The sequence below is a fragment of the Elgaria multicarinata genome, chromosome 9, assembly GCF_023053635.1.
Source record: "Elgaria multicarinata webbii isolate HBS135686 ecotype San Diego chromosome 9, rElgMul1.1.pri, whole genome shotgun sequence".
Taxonomy (NCBI): Eukaryota; Metazoa; Chordata; class Lepidosauria; order Squamata; family Anguidae; genus Elgaria; species Elgaria multicarinata.
Genome location: NC_086179.1, coordinates 40,875,800 through 40,896,066, shown reverse-complemented (window position 1 = coordinate 40,896,066; position 20,267 = coordinate 40,875,800). Strand labels below are relative to the sequence as shown.

At 40.8% G+C, this 20,267-nt stretch overlaps 2 protein-coding genes across 6 annotated transcripts in view; one reads left to right on the top strand and one right to left on the bottom strand.

Annotated features, from left to right (window-relative positions):
* The window catches only part of NUP205 (nucleoporin 205), a 47,771-nt gene extending 39,590 nt beyond the window's left edge, over window positions 1-8,181 (bottom strand). Inside the window, exons 1-8 of the mRNA XM_063133698.1 lie at window positions 8,116-8,181; window positions 6,398-6,540; window positions 4,993-5,164; window positions 3,768-3,912; window positions 3,337-3,496; window positions 1,704-1,932; window positions 870-1,034; window positions 497-672 (exon numbers count right to left, since the gene is read on the bottom strand). Of these exons, the coding sequence (XP_062989768.1) occupies window positions 497-672; window positions 870-1,034; window positions 1,704-1,932; window positions 3,337-3,496; window positions 3,768-3,912; window positions 4,993-5,164; window positions 6,398-6,540; window positions 8,116-8,143 (1,218 nt within the window). The 5' untranslated portion in view covers window positions 8,144-8,181. The remainder of the gene's footprint in view (window positions 1-496; window positions 673-869; window positions 1,035-1,703; window positions 1,933-3,336; window positions 3,497-3,767; window positions 3,913-4,992; window positions 5,165-6,397; window positions 6,541-8,115) is intronic.
* Window positions 8,182-10,119: 1,938 nt separating this feature from the next.
* On the top strand, window positions 10,120-20,267 carry POLR3H (RNA polymerase III subunit H). 5 transcript variants are annotated; one of them, XM_063133694.1, is made up of 7 exons: window positions 10,120-10,222; window positions 12,887-13,006; window positions 13,647-13,743; window positions 15,532-15,618; window positions 16,930-16,993; window positions 17,546-17,753; window positions 18,215-20,267. In XM_063133694.1, the coding sequence occupies exons 2-7, from the start codon at window positions 12,896-12,898 to the stop codon at window positions 18,266-18,268; spliced, it is 621 nt and encodes a 206-aa protein (XP_062989764.1). In that variant the 5' UTR covers window positions 10,120-10,222; window positions 12,887-12,895; the 3' UTR covers window positions 18,269-20,267. The 5 variants fall into 5 exon arrangements, with proteins under 5 accessions (XP_062989764.1, XP_062989765.1, XP_062989762.1 ...); XM_063133695.1 differs by having other exon boundaries at window positions 10,120-10,290; XM_063133692.1 differs by having other exon boundaries at window positions 10,120-10,299.

The window sequence follows — 20,267 nt, the reverse complement described above, 5'->3', positions numbered from 1 at the left end:
GTCTACTGAGAATTAAGTCCCACTGAGTTTAAAGAGACTTCTTCCCAAATAAGTGAATATAGGATTGTAGTTTTAGGCAGCAATTGTAATCACACTTACAAGGGAGTAATCAAACTAGGTGAACAGTCAGGTAACAGGAGAAACATTAAGTAATTGTGTTTCAATGGAGAACAGTAATAAGGCACAACATGCAACTTCAGGAAAAAATGCTTTCGATATTGCTTGCAGAATCTAAAACTATTTATTTATTTATTTATTACATTTTTATACCGCCCAATAGCCGAAGCTCTCTGGGCGGTTCACAAAAATTAAAACCATTAAGAACATAATAACTAGTCCATTTTCTTCCTCCAGTCTAAAATCTTCCATACTAAGTATTTTAAAACATCCACACATATTTGAACATGAAATGATGCACACCATTCACATCCATTTCAGTCTGCGTAAAAGAGATTCCATCAGATTCAGCAGCATCCACTCTACACACATGACTTACTTTCATTGGCATGAGTGCAAGGAAGTCTGTGACAAGGTTGTGGATTCTACGTATGTAAAATTCCTCCTGGTAAAAGTTTTCTGCTCTCACCACAGATTCAGTAAGGAACAGAAAGACATTATCCCCAATTGCTAACTCTGCAATTGCTTCATCTGCTTCTGTAAATTCTGCAAATGCTGGAGAGAATGAAGAATGAATGAATGAATGTCTCATAAATGTACTGAATAAAAAAGGTGTCATAGGAAGTGTGCTTATTAAAGTTGCCATCTTAAACAAAATAATGTGCATATTGGATCTATTTACTTCATTGAAATGAAGGAGGTGGGTGGGACTGAGTTGCTCGTGTATGAATTCCACTTTGAATCCAATTTACCTGTCACATCAGAGAACTGTGAAATTTCACGCAAAGCTAGTGCCCAGGCTAACCTAACAGTGGCTTGAAGTCCTGGTAGTTTCCAAGGCCGAGATTCTTGAAGACGTGTGTGGATTGCAGCTATATATTGTCTCTCTGTTAACAGTGGCAATTGGTGCATCAGCTCTGAAAAACAAATTTAAAAATAGAAGCATATTACATGCAGGAGAGAAAGAATGTGGAACTGTATTGGGTGCTGGTCATAAGAAAGACCCTAGATGGGAATATTTTAAAGACATTCCCTCCATTGGGGATGGGGGGAGGATGGCATGCAAAATACATACAGTGAAGCAAAGAGATGCAAAGCCTGCTTGTAAGAATGAAACTGTGTAAATAATACCCTATTTAGCTGTAAATTAATACGGCTTAGTGGTCAAATCAGCAGCATTGCCCAGAAAGTTTCAGTGGAAAACTTAATTTAAACCAATCCAACTTGACTGTAAAGTTCCCCCCATTTTAAAAAAGAAAAATATATTTGTAGCACATAGTACTACAAGTATTCACTTTACTTGTCTTTTCTTAGCCCTTTTATTGCATTATACAGGAGGGAACTGTTTCATCTTTCCACGCCAACATTTCATGCATTTCCGTCCCGATTACAGAGTTGTAAGTACACACAACAAATATCAATTCAAATGCACAAAAAGATCATCCTGCCTTATCCAAGCAATGTGAATCTTAAGCAGCATAAGCAAGTAATATTTAAATTTTTAACAGTAGACATTTAGCTATGACTTAATATGCATTGATAGCAGTCTTTCTGCTTCACCTCAAGTGGACAGAAAAACAGTTTACCTTCCCGATCTTCAGTAGCCTGTTCGAGGAAGCTGACATCAAAGCAATAGAGGAGAGCCATAAGAAGTGCCATGTTGACTCTGTCCAATGAACCATTAGCTTCCACAGTCACTTTTTCTAAGTAACTAATAAGGATTAAAGTATCATCCCGGCTCAGTGATGACTGGCAAGACCAAACAAACAAGCTCTCTGCCAATGCCTGCCGACAGTCCTTGATGAAATCAGCAACCTAGAATTCAGAATATACGATTATTAAACTTGTATGCCTTTAAAAGCTGTTGTAGTGAGTTTGTTAGTGAGCAGAAATATAGACTTCACAGAGTTCCAAAATGCCACTAAAAGACCTGTGTAGTCTAACACCATAAATAGATTTTAGCAGGCTTTTGCTGGCAAGAGCAGACATCATTCCCTGGATGGGCCTCTCATAGTTATGTCACCCTTTTCTCATAGAGTCTTATCTCAAAATGAGGTGGAAGATTTTCACAGCAAAATCTAGTGCCTAACTGGGTAAAATCTAGTGCCGAACTGGGCACTAGAAAGGCAATTAGTTTCCCAAGCTTAGATGCTTTGGGAACCTACTAGAGAGAGCCCCCCTGCTCCTTCTGAGAGGCGGGAGAGATGTAGCCTGTCAGCTCCTGAGAGAAAGATGGAAATCTAGCAGAGGAGCCTATAAGATCCAATCCACAGGTTTCATGCTTTGGTCTTGCTTCAGGAGGAATTGCGCAACCAGCCTGGAGAACCTGCCTGACTCAAAGGGACAACTTTCGCATATCGCGGGGAGGGGTGATAGACACCCAGCTATGAGAGTTTGACTAGCTGGAAGGAGGGCTGAACTTTCTTTGCAGGTATATATTCTGCATCCATTTTCTATCAATAAACTATCATCTTTTTGCACAAGTGGCTTGTTTCATCTTGGTAACCAAAAGAACCTGTTTGATAACACACCTGCTGTTTTTGTCATTTACATAAACATATGGATGTTTATTCAAAAGTTAGTACTACTGACTTCAATGGGGCTTACTCTTGAATAAAGATACATGATTAAAGCCCAATCCTATGCATGTTTACTCAGAAGGCCTTCTATGTTCAATGGGGCTTACTCCTTAGTAGACACGTTTGGTACTGCAGCCTTAATCAATGACACACCAACTACCAAACCTACAGTGTTCATTGAACCAGACTCTAAAAAAAAAAAATTTCAAAAAGAAAATTTATGAAAAACAAAAGATCTGCAGAAATTTCTTAACATGAATAATATGTAAACTGGGACAGTGTCTTTACATTTTGAAGCACTTAAGTGAACCCTACTATTCTTACTACTTCTTTGTAATTCTCTTTTGCCTGTTAAATGTACATGCATTTTGTGAACTCAGTGCGAGCTGCAAATGGCTGCAGCTTCCTATGCAGGCACATCATATATACACACGATGAAAGGCACTTATATACCCTTCACACTGTTTTTTTCACAAAAGGTATGCCTGCATAGGAAATTGTTGCATATGAAGTGAAGCAAGGTCAAGAAGAGTCAAAGAATAAAACAATAAGACAAAAAAAAGCACAAAATATCAGGGATAGTTTAACAGCAGATAAGATTTCCAGAGGACTACAAATATTTGAACATGTCAGTATTTACCTCTTTCCGATGTTTCTCATTTCCCAGCCCTCGCTCTCTCTGCAGTTTCTCAAACTCAGTGTTTACATCAATTTGAGACAGCAAAGTCAGAATTTTATGAGTTAAACCCTGCTCCATCAGCTCATCTGTAAAACGTGTTGTTATGGACACCAACTCCGGACTGCAATCAAAAGGGACAGTAAATGGGATGCTTATAAGAAAAAAAGAGCAAATTCCAGAGGAACCATCAAAACAGATGTCAAAAATGAATGTTACGGAAATGGAGACAAAACAGAAAGCTCCAAACAATACCAAAACTTGCACTAAAAATAAGGGGTCAATCTTCCTATTTTCTTGCAATAAATAAGCCTTAAAAATACGGATTCAACACAGAAATGTTGTTAGCATCCTTAGCCTAGGATTTTTCCAAAGCTGTTGCTTAAAACACAGACCTGAGCTCCAATGTCCATGTCTTGCCTCGCCGAGACTGGATAAGCGTTCGCAATGAATTTGCAATGCAGAGCTTCCCATCCCAGTATAGGAGAACAGCTACTAAGCCCCTAGTTAGCCCAGGAAAACGAGGCTGTTGGTGCTCTCCTTAAAAAGAAAGAAATCTACAATCACAGCAGAAGTCAAAGCTTAGGCCACCTCTCACTTTTCTATTATATTATCTTTCTCTCAATGTCTTCAACAAGCTCAAATTAAGGGGTGTGTAGAAAGGTCATTAATAAAACCCACAAGCCCATCCCCGTATCTCCACATTTTCAACAAACCATGCCCCCCCCCCCGCATAATTTTCTAAAAATAGAAGTGGGGAGACTCCTTCAAATGCCATGTAATCTGAGCAGTGTCTCGCTCTTATAATTACCATGTTCCAGCTCCAACAAAAATGGCAAACTGACACAGGGCAAATGTTTTCTAAATCCAAATTGAAAAAGGTAGTGTGACAACTAAGCCTATACGAGGAAGACTGTGGGTACTAATTTGATTGGGCAAGGAGGGCATTATAGCTCAGCGGCAGAGCGTGTGGCTTGAACTTGTAAAAGGTGTCAGGGTCATATTATTCCAATCTCTTAAAAGCACTAATGCTTTAAAAGCATGCCCACCAAAATGACAAATTCTTACATTTTACAAGGAGTGATATATTGCTTTGTATGTAGATTATCAGAATATATGTACAACTGAGATAAACCAGTTTTGTATCTCACCATTTGCCAAAGAACAGTAACAACTCCTTCTGGACATACGGTTTGCCAGAGTGTTGCTTAATTCTGAGCATATAATCAGGCACAACTCATACCTTTACAAATTTAGTGTTTATAGGAATTCCGGCTCTTGTACTACCACAACACTATATTTCTCCCAAACTATGGAATGTGCTTGCTCAATAAGTACAATTGTCCCCCCACTCTTTTCACTTCTAAATAGGGTGTCAAGATACATCTGTTCAATTTAGACTATTAAAGGTATAGTTTAATGTTTCACTTTTTTAAAAAATCTTGTTTTTATTGTTTTACAGCTGACTAGGGTATGCTGAGAATTGCATCCTTTTAAATTGTTGATACTGCCTTGATGGGGGTACAGCAGATTATGGTGTTAAATACTAATAATAAATAATAAGCATGATCAGAATATAAATCAAATGGTCAGTCCACTGTCATCACAGTATCATATTACCAGCCAGGAGGAGTTCAACAGCTGCCAATTCCCCAATATCAAAAAGATCACTCAGGATAAAGGCCTCTTTGATGAGCTCCTCTGGTAAGATCCTGGTTCCCTGCTGGCCCTGGACAGCAACTCCTTCTGTATTTGCTTTCTGAACCTTTTCGTGTTGTTGTGCATTTTTTGGCTACAAAACAACCACATTAAAATGATAATGATCAGAAATGAATTAGAAAACCGAACGTTGATATTACAAATACAGTTTAAACATGTTTCTACTATGTACTATTTCTATTCAGTAACAGGAGTCCAAGTTATTTCACATGCTACAAACATCTTGTAATGCAGAAAAGAACTTTATGCACTTTGTAAATATTCACGTAAAACATTTTATACAGCCATTGCAGGTTTTAACGTTTCTTTACAAAATGAATTATTTTTTTTTCAAATATGTGGCTTCTGAAGAGAAATTACAAGGGAATACATTGCTTTCCAAACAGGCAGTAACAATATGTTTGGTTCTGACCAGCACACTTTTAATAATTGTGAGTGACTTTTGGCAAATCACTCAGATAAAAGGCGTTCTAACAGTTGATGTACTGTACATCCCTACTTTATTATCCCAGAGCAGGCTGTGCTAAAATCAACTAAGTATACAGAATACACTAAGTACAGTGCTCAAACCAAATTCAAGAACTATGGTTAGTATCCAATGTTAGGCCATAGCTAGACCTAAGGTTTATCCCTGGATCGTCCAGGGGTCAAACTTGTTCATCGAGGTGACATACAGGACATCCAGCGCTCAGGCAGGGGTGAACCTGGGATGATCCTGGGATAAACCTTAGGTCTAGCTACGGCCTGAGTCCTATGTTTAAGAGGCCTATTGAAATGAATGGGACAAGTAAGTCTTGACTAACTTCAGTCTTATTCATTTCAATTGGTCTACTCAGAATTTAGAACACCAAGAAATGCACTGCATATTGTTACTACTCAGTGTTTTGAAGTAAAACTAGAACTGGTCTCTCCTATGAAGCAGTAGCAATATCTTAGCACCCAAACATTCAAGTGGAGACTCCAGAATACTGAGTATCATCACAATGCTGTCTACTCTGAAAGAAGTTAATCAGAAATAAGCTCCACTGTTTAAATAAGTATGACGGATGCATGGTTGGAATTACAGATTTACAAAGGAATCCATTAACTATCTGAGAAATGAGAGAATAAAGATGAAGTTACTCAAATGCAAAACACTATGAAGAAATATTATGTTAACTACAACTTTATTACAAACATTCAATTGGGGAAAAAATCTAATTATTATGAACTATTATGTGCAGTCCTAATACAATTATCATACAAAATAGAGTATCAACTCAACTTTTTCCCAACCACGTTCCAATAGAGGAAAAGTTTACTTTACCGGATTCCTGAATAGCGATATGAAGTCAGGTTTATGTTTCTTTAAAATCTGGTCAAGAAGATGAATCGCTTCAGGTTGCCTTTTCCAAATAGCATTAACTACTGTCTGCCAAATGTATTTGTAGGGTCCCCACAAACTGGCAACTAAAAGTAATACAAACAATATTTTCAGAACTAGAGAATTATGGCAAAACATTACTTCACCATACATCATTTTAACACATTTAAGTCAAATTTTCAGTGGCAAAAGCAGCAGAAACCTGATGCCACATAGATAGCAACAAAATCTAGCACATGTGAAAATCATAGTCATGAATATTTCACTGTGATTACTCCATTTCTTACCCATACTTCTGTTTCTCATACAGAAAATATTCAACATGTCAAGCACCTATACAATAAAATAGTAGGAACTAAGATCAGGAAATGAAGTTTCCGACAGAGTTATACTTTGCATTTTAACTATCATACCTAATGAAATGAGATTAGTGATGCACACATATGATAATGCTATTTGTCCAATATATAAGTTCCAAGAAAGACTTCAAAGGACCTTTTAAAAGAAAATTTCATAATATGCCCTAATTATTTCATCGAATCTTTTAACAGTGCAACAAAATGGAATAAATCAGAGACTCCTAAACACAAAGCCCTAAGAATTCTGAATGATCCAAAAGTGGACTATAGAATACTTTTGGTGACTTGTATTGTACTAGCAATGGGCTCTGGGAAAAACATAGCACATAGAGGAATAGGGAAACATCCGGGGTCAGCCAGGCGCACCCCACTACAAGGGCCCTGCTAAGAAACCTCAGAGCCTCCTTTTTGATCATGAAGCACACAAGTAACTACAAGAGAGAGGAGATAAGCATCACCATCCACTTGCCTTGTGCTCCCTTCCAGGCCTTTGGATCCACAGAAAGAAGTCAAATAAATGGGCAGTGGTAACTGTGGTGAGGAGATGGGGCAGATTTAGGTTATTTTGCCAAAAGGTCCCCTAAAACTGGCCCACTGGTGTATCTTTTAGACTAAGGGAACATACCCATAATAATTTACAACATGCTAGTTCGCCATAAAGATATATGCAGAATTTGGATGCTTAAAGAGTGGGAATAGGGTAGATTTTCTCAGCCTTTGAGGACAATTACGGGTTAAGGATTCAAATCCACTTCATACATGATCAAGAATGAACTAGGGGTGTGGAAGCCGTTCCAGATAACTTTAAAGTCTGAAGATGAATTTATTGCAGGTTAAGTATATGTAATGTACCAAGTACAATTGTACTAACGAAGCCTTTACCAGACGCTATAGCTTATTTTGCTTCGTTGTTTGTTTTTAGCTGATGTGCAAGCGTGGCTGCCATCCGAAACCTGCTATCCTGGGAGAAAGCTGCATCGAGCTCAATGGAACTTACTAATGATGAGTAGGCATATATAAGAAGAAGACACGAGACACTTTTACAATGGCTCGTTCTGGGCGGAGAATCATAGAACAGTCGAGTTGGAGGGGCCTATAAGGCCATCGAGTCCAACCCCCCTGCTCAAGGCAGGAACCCACGAAGAAGGCAGACCGCCGCTTTCCCTCCTGCAGTAAAAAGAAGGGGAAAGCCGGCGCGGCGCCAAAAGCCCCTCGCTCCTAAGGAGAGAGGGAAGCACCGACCGAAACCAGAACCGCCACCTCCCCTCTTGACTCCCGGCTCGGACACGGGGCTGCCCGTACCTGAAATTACCGCCAACGGCACCGACATCTTGAAAACTCTCTAAGGCGAGCCAAAGCGCCCTTGCTGCAGAGAGGCCCAGAAATACAAGCGGGCGCCCTACGTAATGCCAGGGCAGAAATATAACTCTCGTCGCCCACACAGGTCGGCTGCTTAACGCCAAGAGTAGATCCTCCCTCACTTTCTCCAAGCCATATTTAGTCGCTTGTCCCCCAACTCATTAAAGGCTCAAGCCTATGCCTGTTTAGACAGAACAAAATTCCTACAATTCCCAGCATTCTCCAGCCAGCATGGCTGGCTGGGGAATGCTGGGAGTTGTAGGAATTTTGTTTTGTCTATACAGGCATAGACTTGGGTCCCAGATCAAAACACTTCAGACAATCGGAGCACAGGCACGGCTAGGGTACCTAATCGCTAAGTTCAGGACCCAGATGCGAAAGAACGCTGGGAACTGTAGTGGGATAAAGGCGGGAAAGTTGAATTAAGCTGCAATTCTGAACATCCTTATTAAAGAGTAAGCCTCATTGGATACAATGGTGGGGCTTACTTCTGAGTAAACATTCACGGGAATGAGCTGTCCACGACTGTTATCAACTGATTTCAGGAGGTTTTGACCACGCATAGGTGCAAACGGGCCGGCTCAGTGACATGCGCGCAATACAGCAGCATCTCCTTTTTCGGGCTCCCGTAGTCCTTTTGCTACCTGAAACTAACAACAGACGCAGCCACAGAGGGGGTTCAGGACACGATAACCCTGAAATCATTATTGGGGAGTTTTTAAATGGGATGCTTAGGTTTTCATGTCCAGGTCGACGCTTGCGAATGCTGTAAATGAATGTGGTTCAGAAAGCGAGAGGGTTGTTTCAAGCCCAACACAGCCTCTTGGAGGCAGGGCTGGGCAGAGGGGCGGGAGCAGTTGGCATGGGCCTACGATTTTGAGGGGGGCTACTTCAAGTCCCCCAGGTAGAGGCAAAGGGGGACCCTTTGGTAAAGATTTGTTACGAAGTAGCTCTGAATGTGAAGAAGTGATGTCTTGTATACATCTTGAATAAAAGTGCTTGCCATTACCTTTTTTATATCGTTCTAGTTCATATGTATTTAGAACTGATTAAAAAAATACTTAATGAGCAGTTTGAAATGGGGCCAGCTTTGCCCCGCCTTGCTTGAAGGGGACAAACAATTCGCTTTTACAAAGCCGTCGGTGAGGATCTCAATATGAAGGAAGTGGGTGACTTAACAATCAAGAGACTTTCAAAGAGCAGCGGAGAGAGTAGCCTTGTGGCACCTAAATGTAAAATCCAGCGCTAAGGGCGCAATCCTGTACAGACAAACGTCCTAGAATAGACTTCAGATGCTGGTAGTTGTAGGACTTTTTTTCCGACTAAACATGCCTGGGACAGCGCCCTAACAGCTGATGGATTCGGGACCAAAAAAGAAAAGATTGGGCTAGATGGACTAGCCTAACACTGGCTGAGTTTGGACGACACGCTAATCAACGGTTGTTTCCTATTCTGTTCCTATTACACACACACACGCACAGTTGATTAGCGTGTCGTTGGAACTCAGCCACTGTGTAGGATCTGCAAGGAATAATTGCAGAGGGAGCCAGTGGCGGCTGATGCCTCCGATTTCGGTGGAGCTGTGAATCCATTCTGGGTTTCAGTCAGAAACAGCAAGAAGTCTAAAAGAGCTGAACCCTATCCCCAAGATAGGTTCAGAATATTGAATCGCTCCTTTAGAGTTCTGGTTTATTTATTTATTTATTTATTTATTACATTTCTATACCGCCCAACAGCCGGAGCTCTCTGGGCGGTTCACAAAAACCAGATTGGATTCACAGCGCCACCGAAATCGGAGCCACCAACCTCCACTGGGGGGAGCGCTTGTTTCCAGTCCTCTAGTCTATTCCCATCGTGCATTTCGTCCTAACTGGTTTCCTGCTTCCTCTCAGCGCTTTGTGTCCTGGTGCGCATGCGTGTCTGGCTTTTCACCCGGGCAAAGCTTTACTCTCAGGTTGAGGACGGAATCGCGTGGAGCGAAGCACGTGTGGGGTGGTTATCTGCCTTTTCTATAAGGTTGTGGCGCCAACAACTCCCTCCTCTTACTGTTGTAAAAAAAAAAAAAAAGAGGAAAAAGTGGGGCGGTGGTAGAGCGCAAACTTGTTGCCGTGGAACAGAGTCGACGAGGTGGGTGAGTGGCAGCAGGAGCCTGGGGCTACCTGGTTACGAGAGTGCGGAGGCTTCCCCGGGAGCCTGCAGCCATCCCTCCTTCGTCTGCCTCAGCCCCCCGGCGATCGCTGTGGATCCCTCTGGCTGGAAGGAAGGGGGATCGGGCGACTCGCTTCCCTAGGAGGGGAAGGGCTCCTGAGGGGCTGCCGGGGCCGATCTGGTGGATGAAGAGAGGTTCTGAGTGATCACCATCATCCTCGGTTGAAGTTTCGGGGCCAGCGATGCTGCTTGCCTCGAGTCTCCTGTATGCTGGGGTGGGGGTGGGGGTTATGGCTGCCCGCCCCCGCTCTAGAGTGACCAGGGCTGGTTGGCTGCAATCTCTCTTTTTTTAAATTTTTCTTTCTGGATAATTTCTTATGCAAGCTAGAGTACTTGCTTAATTAAATTTAATTGCTTATGGTAATTTGCTTCTGGAAAAAATACGTTTTTCTGATTTCTGGCATTTTCTGATGGCCTCAAGGAGCTTTCCCCAACCTGGTGCCATCCAGATGTTTTAGATTACAATTCTTGGTATTCCTGACTATTGGCCATAGCGGCTGAGGCTGATGGGAATTAAAGTCCAACAGATCAGGGTGGCTACAGGTTGGGGCAGTCTTTCCTAATAAGTGATTGAATTAGCATGTTTGTTTTACTTGTATTTACTTGTATTTGGTTAACAACAAAGCTGAAGAAAAAGTACCCCATGTTAATTTTTTGTCCCAATTTGCCACAAATATTTTACCTGAAATATTGAAAGACATTATTATTAGAATACTTGTAAAAATATAAAGACAATAGTATGTACTTCCTTACATGGTTTAAATTGAAGAAAACACACACAAAAGTAATGAAAACGGGCACATTAATATGTTTAGCAACCCAAAGAACTGCATGATTTGCTGAAAACCACAATCTACATCTTTGGAACTGCCACACTTGCAGTTGGCATCCAGTCATTGTTTGTAATGAACTCAGCAAAGACTCCTGAGCAAAATTAGCAGTCATAGAATAAAATAAGAATAAAGTCTAGAATAAATAGAAGAACAGAATAAAAGGAGACATCCTCTCATGGACCAGTAACTAAAGAACAGAAAGCAAACAGTAGGAAAAAACAATGGAGTGATGTAAATAGTGGGGTCCCACGGGGATCTGTATTGGCACCAATGCTTTTCAACCTGTTCATAAATGATCTGGAATTAGGGGTGGGCAGTGAAGTGGTCAAGTTTGCTCATGACACCAAATTGTTTAGGGGTTTTAAGGGATTGTGAGGAGCTCCAAAAGCATCTTTCCACTGGGAGAATGGACATAAAAATGGGAAATACGGTTCAGTGTAAGCAAGTGTGAAGTGATGCATGTTGGCACAAAAATCCCAACTTCAAGCTTAAACTGTTGGGATTTGAGCTAGTGAAGACTGACCCAAAAAGAGATCTTGGGGTTGTGGTGGTCAGCTCGATGAAAATGTCAACCCAGTGTGTGACAGCTGTGAAAAGGTAAATTCCATGTTAAGTATAATTAGAAAAAAAATTGAAAATAACGTTGCCAAGATCATACTCCCCTTATACAAATCTATGGTGCAACCAAACTTAGAACACTGTTCCAGTTCTTGGGAAAAGTGCAGAAAAGAGCAACTAAAATGATCAAAAGGCTAGAGCAACTCTCCTATGAGGAAAGGTTACAGCAGCTAGGATTGCTTAGTGTAGAAAAAAAGGTGAATAAGGGGGGACATGATAGAGATGTAGAAAATTATGCATAGTAAGGAGAATGTGGATAGGGAGACATTTTTCTCCCGCTCATAATAAAAGAACGCAGGGTCATTCCGTGAAGCTGATTGGTGGGAGGTTCAGGGCAGATAAAAAGGACTTCTTCACACAGTGCATAGTTAAACTATGGAATTCACTTCCACAAGACACAGTGATGGCTTTAAAGGGGGATTAGACAAATTCCTGGAGGATAAGGCTGTCATTGGCTACTAGTCCTGATGGCTCTATGCTACTTCCAGTATCAGAGGCAGTATGCCCATGTACACCAGTTGCTGGAGAACAGGAAGGTGCTGTTGCACTCATGTCCTGCTTGTGGGTTTCCCATGGGTAGCTGGTTGGCTATTGTGTGAAAAGAATGCTGGAGTAGATGGACCCTTGGTCTGATTCAGTATGGCTCTTATGTGCTTAATTTATTAAATGGGAAAAAATCACACAAAAATGAAGTACTGGAAAATTCCTGCTGCTCCACATCACTGTTCCATTCCTTTGATTCAGGCCTTTCCCCTATGCTAGCCTGGAGCTAGGACAGAAAAATACCTGTCCATTGAACCAATGGGAGGGAAAATTGTAAAAATACTGTCTGCTGGGAAACGCTGTCCACCACCCCTTGCCTTGCACACTAGCTGCACAAGCCAGCAGGGCTGTGGATGAGGTGGTAGATTTGCCTTCTTGCTTCCCTCAGGCCGGACTTACAATTGCTCTTTCTGATAGTTTTTTTCTTTTTCCCTGGTGCCGCTTCCTTCTCCCACAACCATCATTGTGGAAAAGAGAACAGTCTCGCTGACTCTGCTCTTTTCTTCCCCCAGGAAGAAAACATGTTTCTGTTAGTGGAGATGACTGATACTGTGCGAATTCCTCCATGGCAGTTCGAACGGAAGCTTAACGATGCCATCACTGAAGAATTAAATAAGAAGTTAGCCAATAAGGTAAACCTTAAGAGTGTGGTAGGCCTTGCCTGACAAACTTGCTTTTATAGGAATATATTTTAAATGCAAGACTCTTGGTGCTTTAGATATAGAACAAGTTATAGTACAAATCTATACATCTCAATGGGATTTACTCCCAGATAAGTGGGTATAGGATTGCAGGCTACATGACTGGTTTCTCTGGTTTAGTGTTAAGCAACAGTATTTTGTCCTGTAATCCCAGGCTAAGTGCACAGTCATATATTTAATAAGTGTAATTGCAATGACTAGAATAATGGTTTGCACAATATTGAAATGGCTACTAGATCCCGATCAGTCTCAGGTTCAGTATCTGTTTACTTACTATGTAAGTGAAGTGCAATATAGCAGTGAGCAATGGGATGCAGAAAATATGGGGGAATTGTAATGGGCTTATCTGTTCAGGAACACACTTTCCCAGTTTCCCATTAGCAACCACCTCTGCCATCTCTTCACTGCTTTTGGAGCTGAGATCAGCTTGTATGAGTTACTTTTTCCAATTATTATAGATCAGTTCACCAATTTGGTTCATTTGCAGAGCTTTCCTTCTGCAAGAAGACTCAGCAGAGTTCTTCGTAGTTGTGGGATTTATTGCTCTCTGGATATTCTCCCCCCCAAACAGGTTGTGTATAATGTTGGCCTCTGCATCTGTCTGTATGACATCACAAAATTGGAAGATTCCTACATATTCCCAGGAGATGGTGCATCACACACAAAAGGTTTGCCAACTATTTTTTCTTTGAATGAACTCTTTAGGTCTGTAGGAAAGCTGACAGCCACAGAGCTTTTAGGTAACATAGAGAACTGGCAACACTATAGCAGTTTAAGTACTTGATACTCTTCTGTTGTGAATCTATGTCCTGCTGATGCCAGATACTTCTGGGAAGTACCTACAGTATTTTGTGAGACAAAAAACTCACAAAAGAAGGGGCTTCTATTCACTCCATTTCTTCTTTGATACCATTTCCCCTTAGGACAGAGTTAAAGTGACATTTCTGATTTGCTGCAATAATTCCATATTGTCTTATCAAATCCTAATATTCTCATGAAGGCAGACTTGCTCCATGTGTTCCTGTATTCTGACATTCCCGTCCAGAAAAGTAGAGACATGCCATGCTGTTCTGTGGATTGATGATTTCCATTCATTAGCATACTGGCAAATTATCCTCATGATTAAAATTGTAATATATACAATGAAATTAAATGGGTATCTTTTCGTGAGTTAACCACTGATATGCCTGAGAAATTGGGAACACATTGGTATATGTGTTCACCTTGTAAATGGGACGTACTACTTCTCATGTTGCTATTTAATTATTTGTGGCATTTTTACCATGCTCTTCAGCCAAAAAAAAAAGTCTCTGAGCAGCTTACAGAGATTATTAATAAGATGTCCCTGCGCTCAGGCTTACAATGTAAAAGACACAAAAAGAAAAGGGATTGGAAGTGCAGAGGAAAAAAGCAAAACACAAACACGTGCTCTTAATTTCAAAGGTGTTCTTTCGGACAGGGAAGGGCAAAAAACGGTCCGTGCAGCTGTTCCTTCTCTAGCCGATGCATGAGGCCAGGTTGGTCTCCCTTGCCATGAAGTTTATCTTGGGAGGTCGTGAGTGCAGCCTCCCAATGGCCGTTGCTTCTCTGGTCCATGGATGAGTCTAGAGTCTGCAGTCCCAGGGAACTTAATATTAACCAGGAATATTAATTTGATATAGGATAGTCTTGAACCTGCACTCACGTGAGGTGGTGGTGAGGAATCATCCAGCAGGGAATGACCCTTAAAGGGAACCACCTACAGCTTGAGTCACATATAATAATTCTACTTTGGAAAGCCAGTTTCCTATAATGCAGTAGGAAAAGATATTACTTGCAATGTGTGTATTAAATTCTGTAGTTTAATTAGCCTGTGTAAATGTTACCCCTTCCCTTGACTGTTCTGCTGTCTTGCTAATCATTCACTTCTTATGAAAAATGAAAACTTCCAAAAGAAGACTTATTCCAGTGTGTGTTTCATTTTGTTCACTGTTATCTGCTTGTATCTTGACCTTTATGTGTCTTGCACATGTAATCTTAAACAAGCAAAATCCCTAAGGAGACCACTTGGGTGCAGGCACAGTCACCCTAATCTTCAGTTCCTTTGCTGCTGTTCACCCAGCACTGTCCTATTTGCTCTAGTTACAGATCAAAACAAGTCTATTTTCAGTCTGCCAAGCTTGCAGAATCCCAAAAAGCTGACACAGCTGCCCAGAAACTGGACTCCTTTGCTGTGCACATCATTAGTGCAATGAGAGAGAAGCCTCGGTGGAAACCTTAGGATTCAGTGGCGGCTGGCAATTTGAGAGGTGGGATGGGGATGCAATCAACGCTGCGCTGTGTGATTGTGGCAATATATAATTCTAGGTCCGCTAAGTATAGATCTGTGTGGTTATCTATCCAATTGTGTCTCGTTCAACATGGGAGTAGATGTGACTTCTCCACATCGGAGTGACATGTTCATTGCTTCTTTTCAGTGCATTTCCGGTATGTTGTGTTTCACCCCTTTCTGGATGAAATTCTGGTTGGAGAGATAAAAGGCTGCAGCCTGGAAGGAGTCCGTGGTAAAGTTTAACTTTTGTTAGTAAAAAGGCAGAAACTATACAAGAGTAATTCCTGACAGCTGTGCCTACATCTAGCATTAAATCACAGAAAAACTGATTAGTACTGTGTCATATTACAATGTGTCTAACAGTGTGGCATATGTTTTGATGACAAATAATTCTTTTAATGAAGTTTGTAATCATTTTGGTAAAATGTTTGTTAAACTGCATGAAGCCTATCATTGCCCTGGCTGTGAAATCTTTGGTCCATTTCATGGCTGTGGAAAATAGTTATTGCTATGCTAGGTGAAATGTAGTCATAGCTGAATGAAATGTTTCTGGAATGACTGCTTTTAGTTAGTTTTAGTCTAACTGGAGGTTTCTTCTTCCCCATTGTCTCAGAATTTTGCTTTCTAGCTGAAACCTAGCTACCGATTAAAATAGTTAAACTACAGAGCCAACTTATATTAGGAGTAGGAACTCTCTTTTCCCTATGGAAATAGGAGCAATCATGCTGAATATTCAGTTCCAAGCTACCTTTAGAACAAGAGAACATGATGTTACCATGCTGATATTGGGAATGATTTTGGTGTCAGATGCAATGTACCCTCCTTGTAATATAATCCACTTGGATTGGTGGATTGGCAGCTTTTGCCATGTACTGCCACAGGGCACTATGGCTTCTGCAAAAACTAGCTGTTGCAACCACAATGCTTTCTAGCATTAAGCTGGACCCCACCTGGCCTCTTCTCCTCCTTCCCTCCCATCAGTCATACCCTACCCTACTCGTATTGGTCTTCCTAAACCCAACCAGGCAGCACATTTGTATGGGAGCCATTTGTTTTCCATCCACAGCAGGTGGATGCCATCTTAGATTTCCTCACACACCCTGCTGCCATCCAAATGCATAGGTCAATGTCAGGAAATGCTGTGCCATGGATCCATGGTTTTGTGCCATGGTGGTGCTGGCACAAGAACTGGATCTGTTTATAGTATGCAGTCTGGGCACAAGTTTAAACTTCAATATGGCAGGTTTTGTGGGGATCCCATGTAAAAATGCAAATGTATGTTTTTAATTTACTAGATTCGACTTTGACATTTAAGTAATCTACTATACTAGCAAAGTACAACTGGGGACTTACTGTGTTATCCTTACAGTGCCATTAGCTGATTCATTTCGATGTTTCAATTCTGAATGTATTTAATACTGCAGTGCAGTGAAGACAATACTGGACATACGTTCAAATAATAGTGGCCTCGAGAAAGCTTAAATTCTGCATTTTGCATAGTATTCAAATGGCTTTTGTACTAATCTGAATTCCCTCCCCCCAGTTTCTCTTGGGTTCTTTGATGACATCATTATTCCTCCGGAATCCCTACAGCAACCTGCTAAGTTGTATCCTCTAAATGGCTCCACAATGCTGGCTGTTTAATATGTCGGTCCACCCTATGTCTCCTTAATACAAATCTATGAGTATGTTGCAAAATGTTCTAGCTGTAGCCTTGGTATTAAAGAACAGGCAATTTACATAACATACTTCCCATCAGCTTGGGTAGTATCCTCAGATATATTTTTTAACAAAGTTTGGTGTGGCTAAGAGTAGTAGTGGAGAAGGAAGTTTGTGGAGATAGATCAGCTGAGAACTGGGGAACAGCAGCCTTGGGAAGAATCATCTTAATTTGCTTTGATCGTCAATTCTTGCATTATGTCTCTGGAAAGGGATCCTTGTGAGCAGCTCCAGCATTGAGTTGTCCTCTTACACAACATGATAAAGAGGCATTTTTAAGAAAAACCAGCACGATTTGTTCTCCGCATGCTGAGAAAAGGCCACATTGGGAATGAATGTTTAAAATAGGAGTGCCAGTATTGGAGAAGGGATTTCATATTGTGAATAAGAACTTCCGTGCCCTCTTATTGCACTGTTGCCTTAACCCTCTGTGTGCCCAGCGATGAAGCAGAACAAGTGTGGGTTTGGGAATATGAGACAGAAGAAGGAGCCCATGATCTGTATATGGATACAGGGGAGGAAATTCGTTTCCGTGTGGTGGATGAAACCTTTATAGATACATCCCCAACAGGCCCGTGCTCTGCAGAGACTTCCACCTCTAGTGCTACAGAGGAAGTACAGAAGAAAGAGGCCCCCTACACTCTTGTGGTAACTATTTAACATTGTTCCTTTCAAAATAGCCATTTCAAGTGAGGAGTTTTTTCACTACCCAAAGGTGGGGGGAGAGGCTCAAAAGTTCCAGTGGCTGCTGATCACTTGTGTGCCTTGGTAAAGGACCTGAAAGTCTTAAATGCAGCTTTAAAATGGAAAACATCTTAACATAACAGTTAAGCCAAACTATTTGAGCATGTGTGTGCATCCTCATGTAGGTTTTCTATAGTTTTAAGTTAGTAAAATCCTTAATCAAAATCTGAGTCAATTTATAAACTACAGGACATGTGTGGTGATGGTAGATATATACATCCTTTCAATAAATTACATTTGTAAGAAAGATGGAGAAGGGATCTTTCCAGGTGATGTCAAAATGTAAAACTCAAAATGCCAGATGTTAAATGGATAATTCAAATGTTCATTCTTAAAATTCTCATCTGTATTCTTTTTTTGGGCAGGGATCTATCAGTGAACCTGGTCTGGGCCTCCTATCCTGGTGGACAAACAGTTAGCTAAAGGAAAAAAAAGACTATTCTGAAAGATGGAGACTTTCCAAATTCAAAAAGTCAGATGGTGCCTTCCCCCCATCCCCTCTGCCTTGAACAGCAGTTGCAAAATGGAAGCTGTGTTTTCCCATTTCTACTTTGCACTAGATCTACTTCAACCTCATCTAGATCTAGAAAATGATTGGGAGCATCCAGTGTAATATCATCAACACAGAAAAATTGAAGACCATAGCAATGGCAGCATAACCTCAGGAGGTTCTTAGTCATCTATCCACTATAACTGGGTTCAAGCACCTAAGAAGAATCTGTTATTTTGGGGTGAAATGGGGTACCCCTTGTATTTTAAAACAGATGCAAGAATTAATTCTGAAGGAGAATAGCCTGGAAGAAACCAGCATTTCATGCTGCCATATTCTGTTTCATCTTGTAATTAAGAGTTGCGGGGGAATGATGTTGCAGAAGTAAGCACCCATTTTATTGAATGTGTTTATTCCATTTCCCCATTTGGTTGGAGGTGCTTCTAACAGCAGTATGGGAAATCAGTGAGCTGTCTCTCCAGAGTTGGTAAATTGTGGTGAGGAAGACTGGTGAAGTTAGGGCAAGGATACAGATCTACTGCCAGTCCTCTGATGGGTCCATGAATGGGCAGAACAAGAAGAGCCTAAGAACTGCATAAGTCTAAAAACTGCAGTTAATAAGTCTGGAATGTTTAGAGAACAAACAAACCCTTGTCAGCTGCCCTTGCTTATCTTACTATCTCAAAAAACACCTATTGCAATTGTTTTCAGCTTAGATATTGCAGAAATGCAAGTGGGCTGCAATCTGTGCTGCAGAGAAGATGAAATACTACTGAAAGCAACTACGATTGAATGACACACCTCTGCTTTCAGGCCCAACTGCTATTGAACAAAACCACTCAATAACTTTGCTTAGGAGGCAGATGCTCTTATCTTGTGGTAGACCCTTCTTCCCAGGGTATTGTATACAAGTGCCGTCAAGGACCATGGCCATTCAGTTTCTGGATTTTGAGTTTGCATGGTAAATGTAGGACACTGGATAGCAGTGAAATGAGCACATAGGGGACACAATTGCAATACATAATTAAAATACCTCTATAACATCGGAGAGATCTTGATGATAAAAGTAAAGCTAGAGCGTCTTGCAATGGAATTACAGCCATTCTGGCTAAGGATGACTTTGGACATGTACCTACCACATCAGAGCATATCTCGCTCTCATACATAACAATGTGCTTGAAGATACCCCTTCCTTCATGACAATATTTTGGGCTGTCAAGTAGACATCTAAAGCTACACTAAGTTCAGTTGTTTCCGTTTCAAAATCTGCACCAAACTTAGCTAAATGTTGTGCAGGCCGACTCTGCTTATAGAGGTCCTCTGTGCTGTGATTACTGCTGAACCCCAGTGTTTTGCTATCTAAGAAATGGGGTTGGTGTAGAATAATAAAGATTGGAAGATTAGCTTTAACTGAAGGTTGGGTGGCTTAACAATACAGTAAGCAGAACAGTGTTTTCTACTTTTCAACAAAAGCATTTTGGACTTGGAAGTAACAACCTCTAATAAACCATAAACATAAATTTTTCTCTTGTATTTTTACTGTGTAGTGATGCTTAAAGGAGTTGAGAAATTGTGTGCTTTTAGTACTATACATCAAGAACTTTGTCACAAAAGGGGGGGTTAAATCAAAGGACAACTGGCTCAGATTCTCCAGAATTAATGTATGTGTCTATGCCCATTCCTATTGGCTGTTATTGCTTTCTATTAAACAGTACAATATTTGAGTTTCTTTTGGCAACGTTCTGCACAATCTCCTCGTTGAAGTGTCTTCTAACAGTGGAAAGCTGCTCTGCTGAGAATGATACGGGTCATGTATTGTACTTGCAGAGCAATCAGTTATGGAATATGATTGAGCAAGAAACCTGTTTTGTTATTGTTTTGGGATATAATTGTATACAAATAAATACTTGTCCTTAATTACATCATAA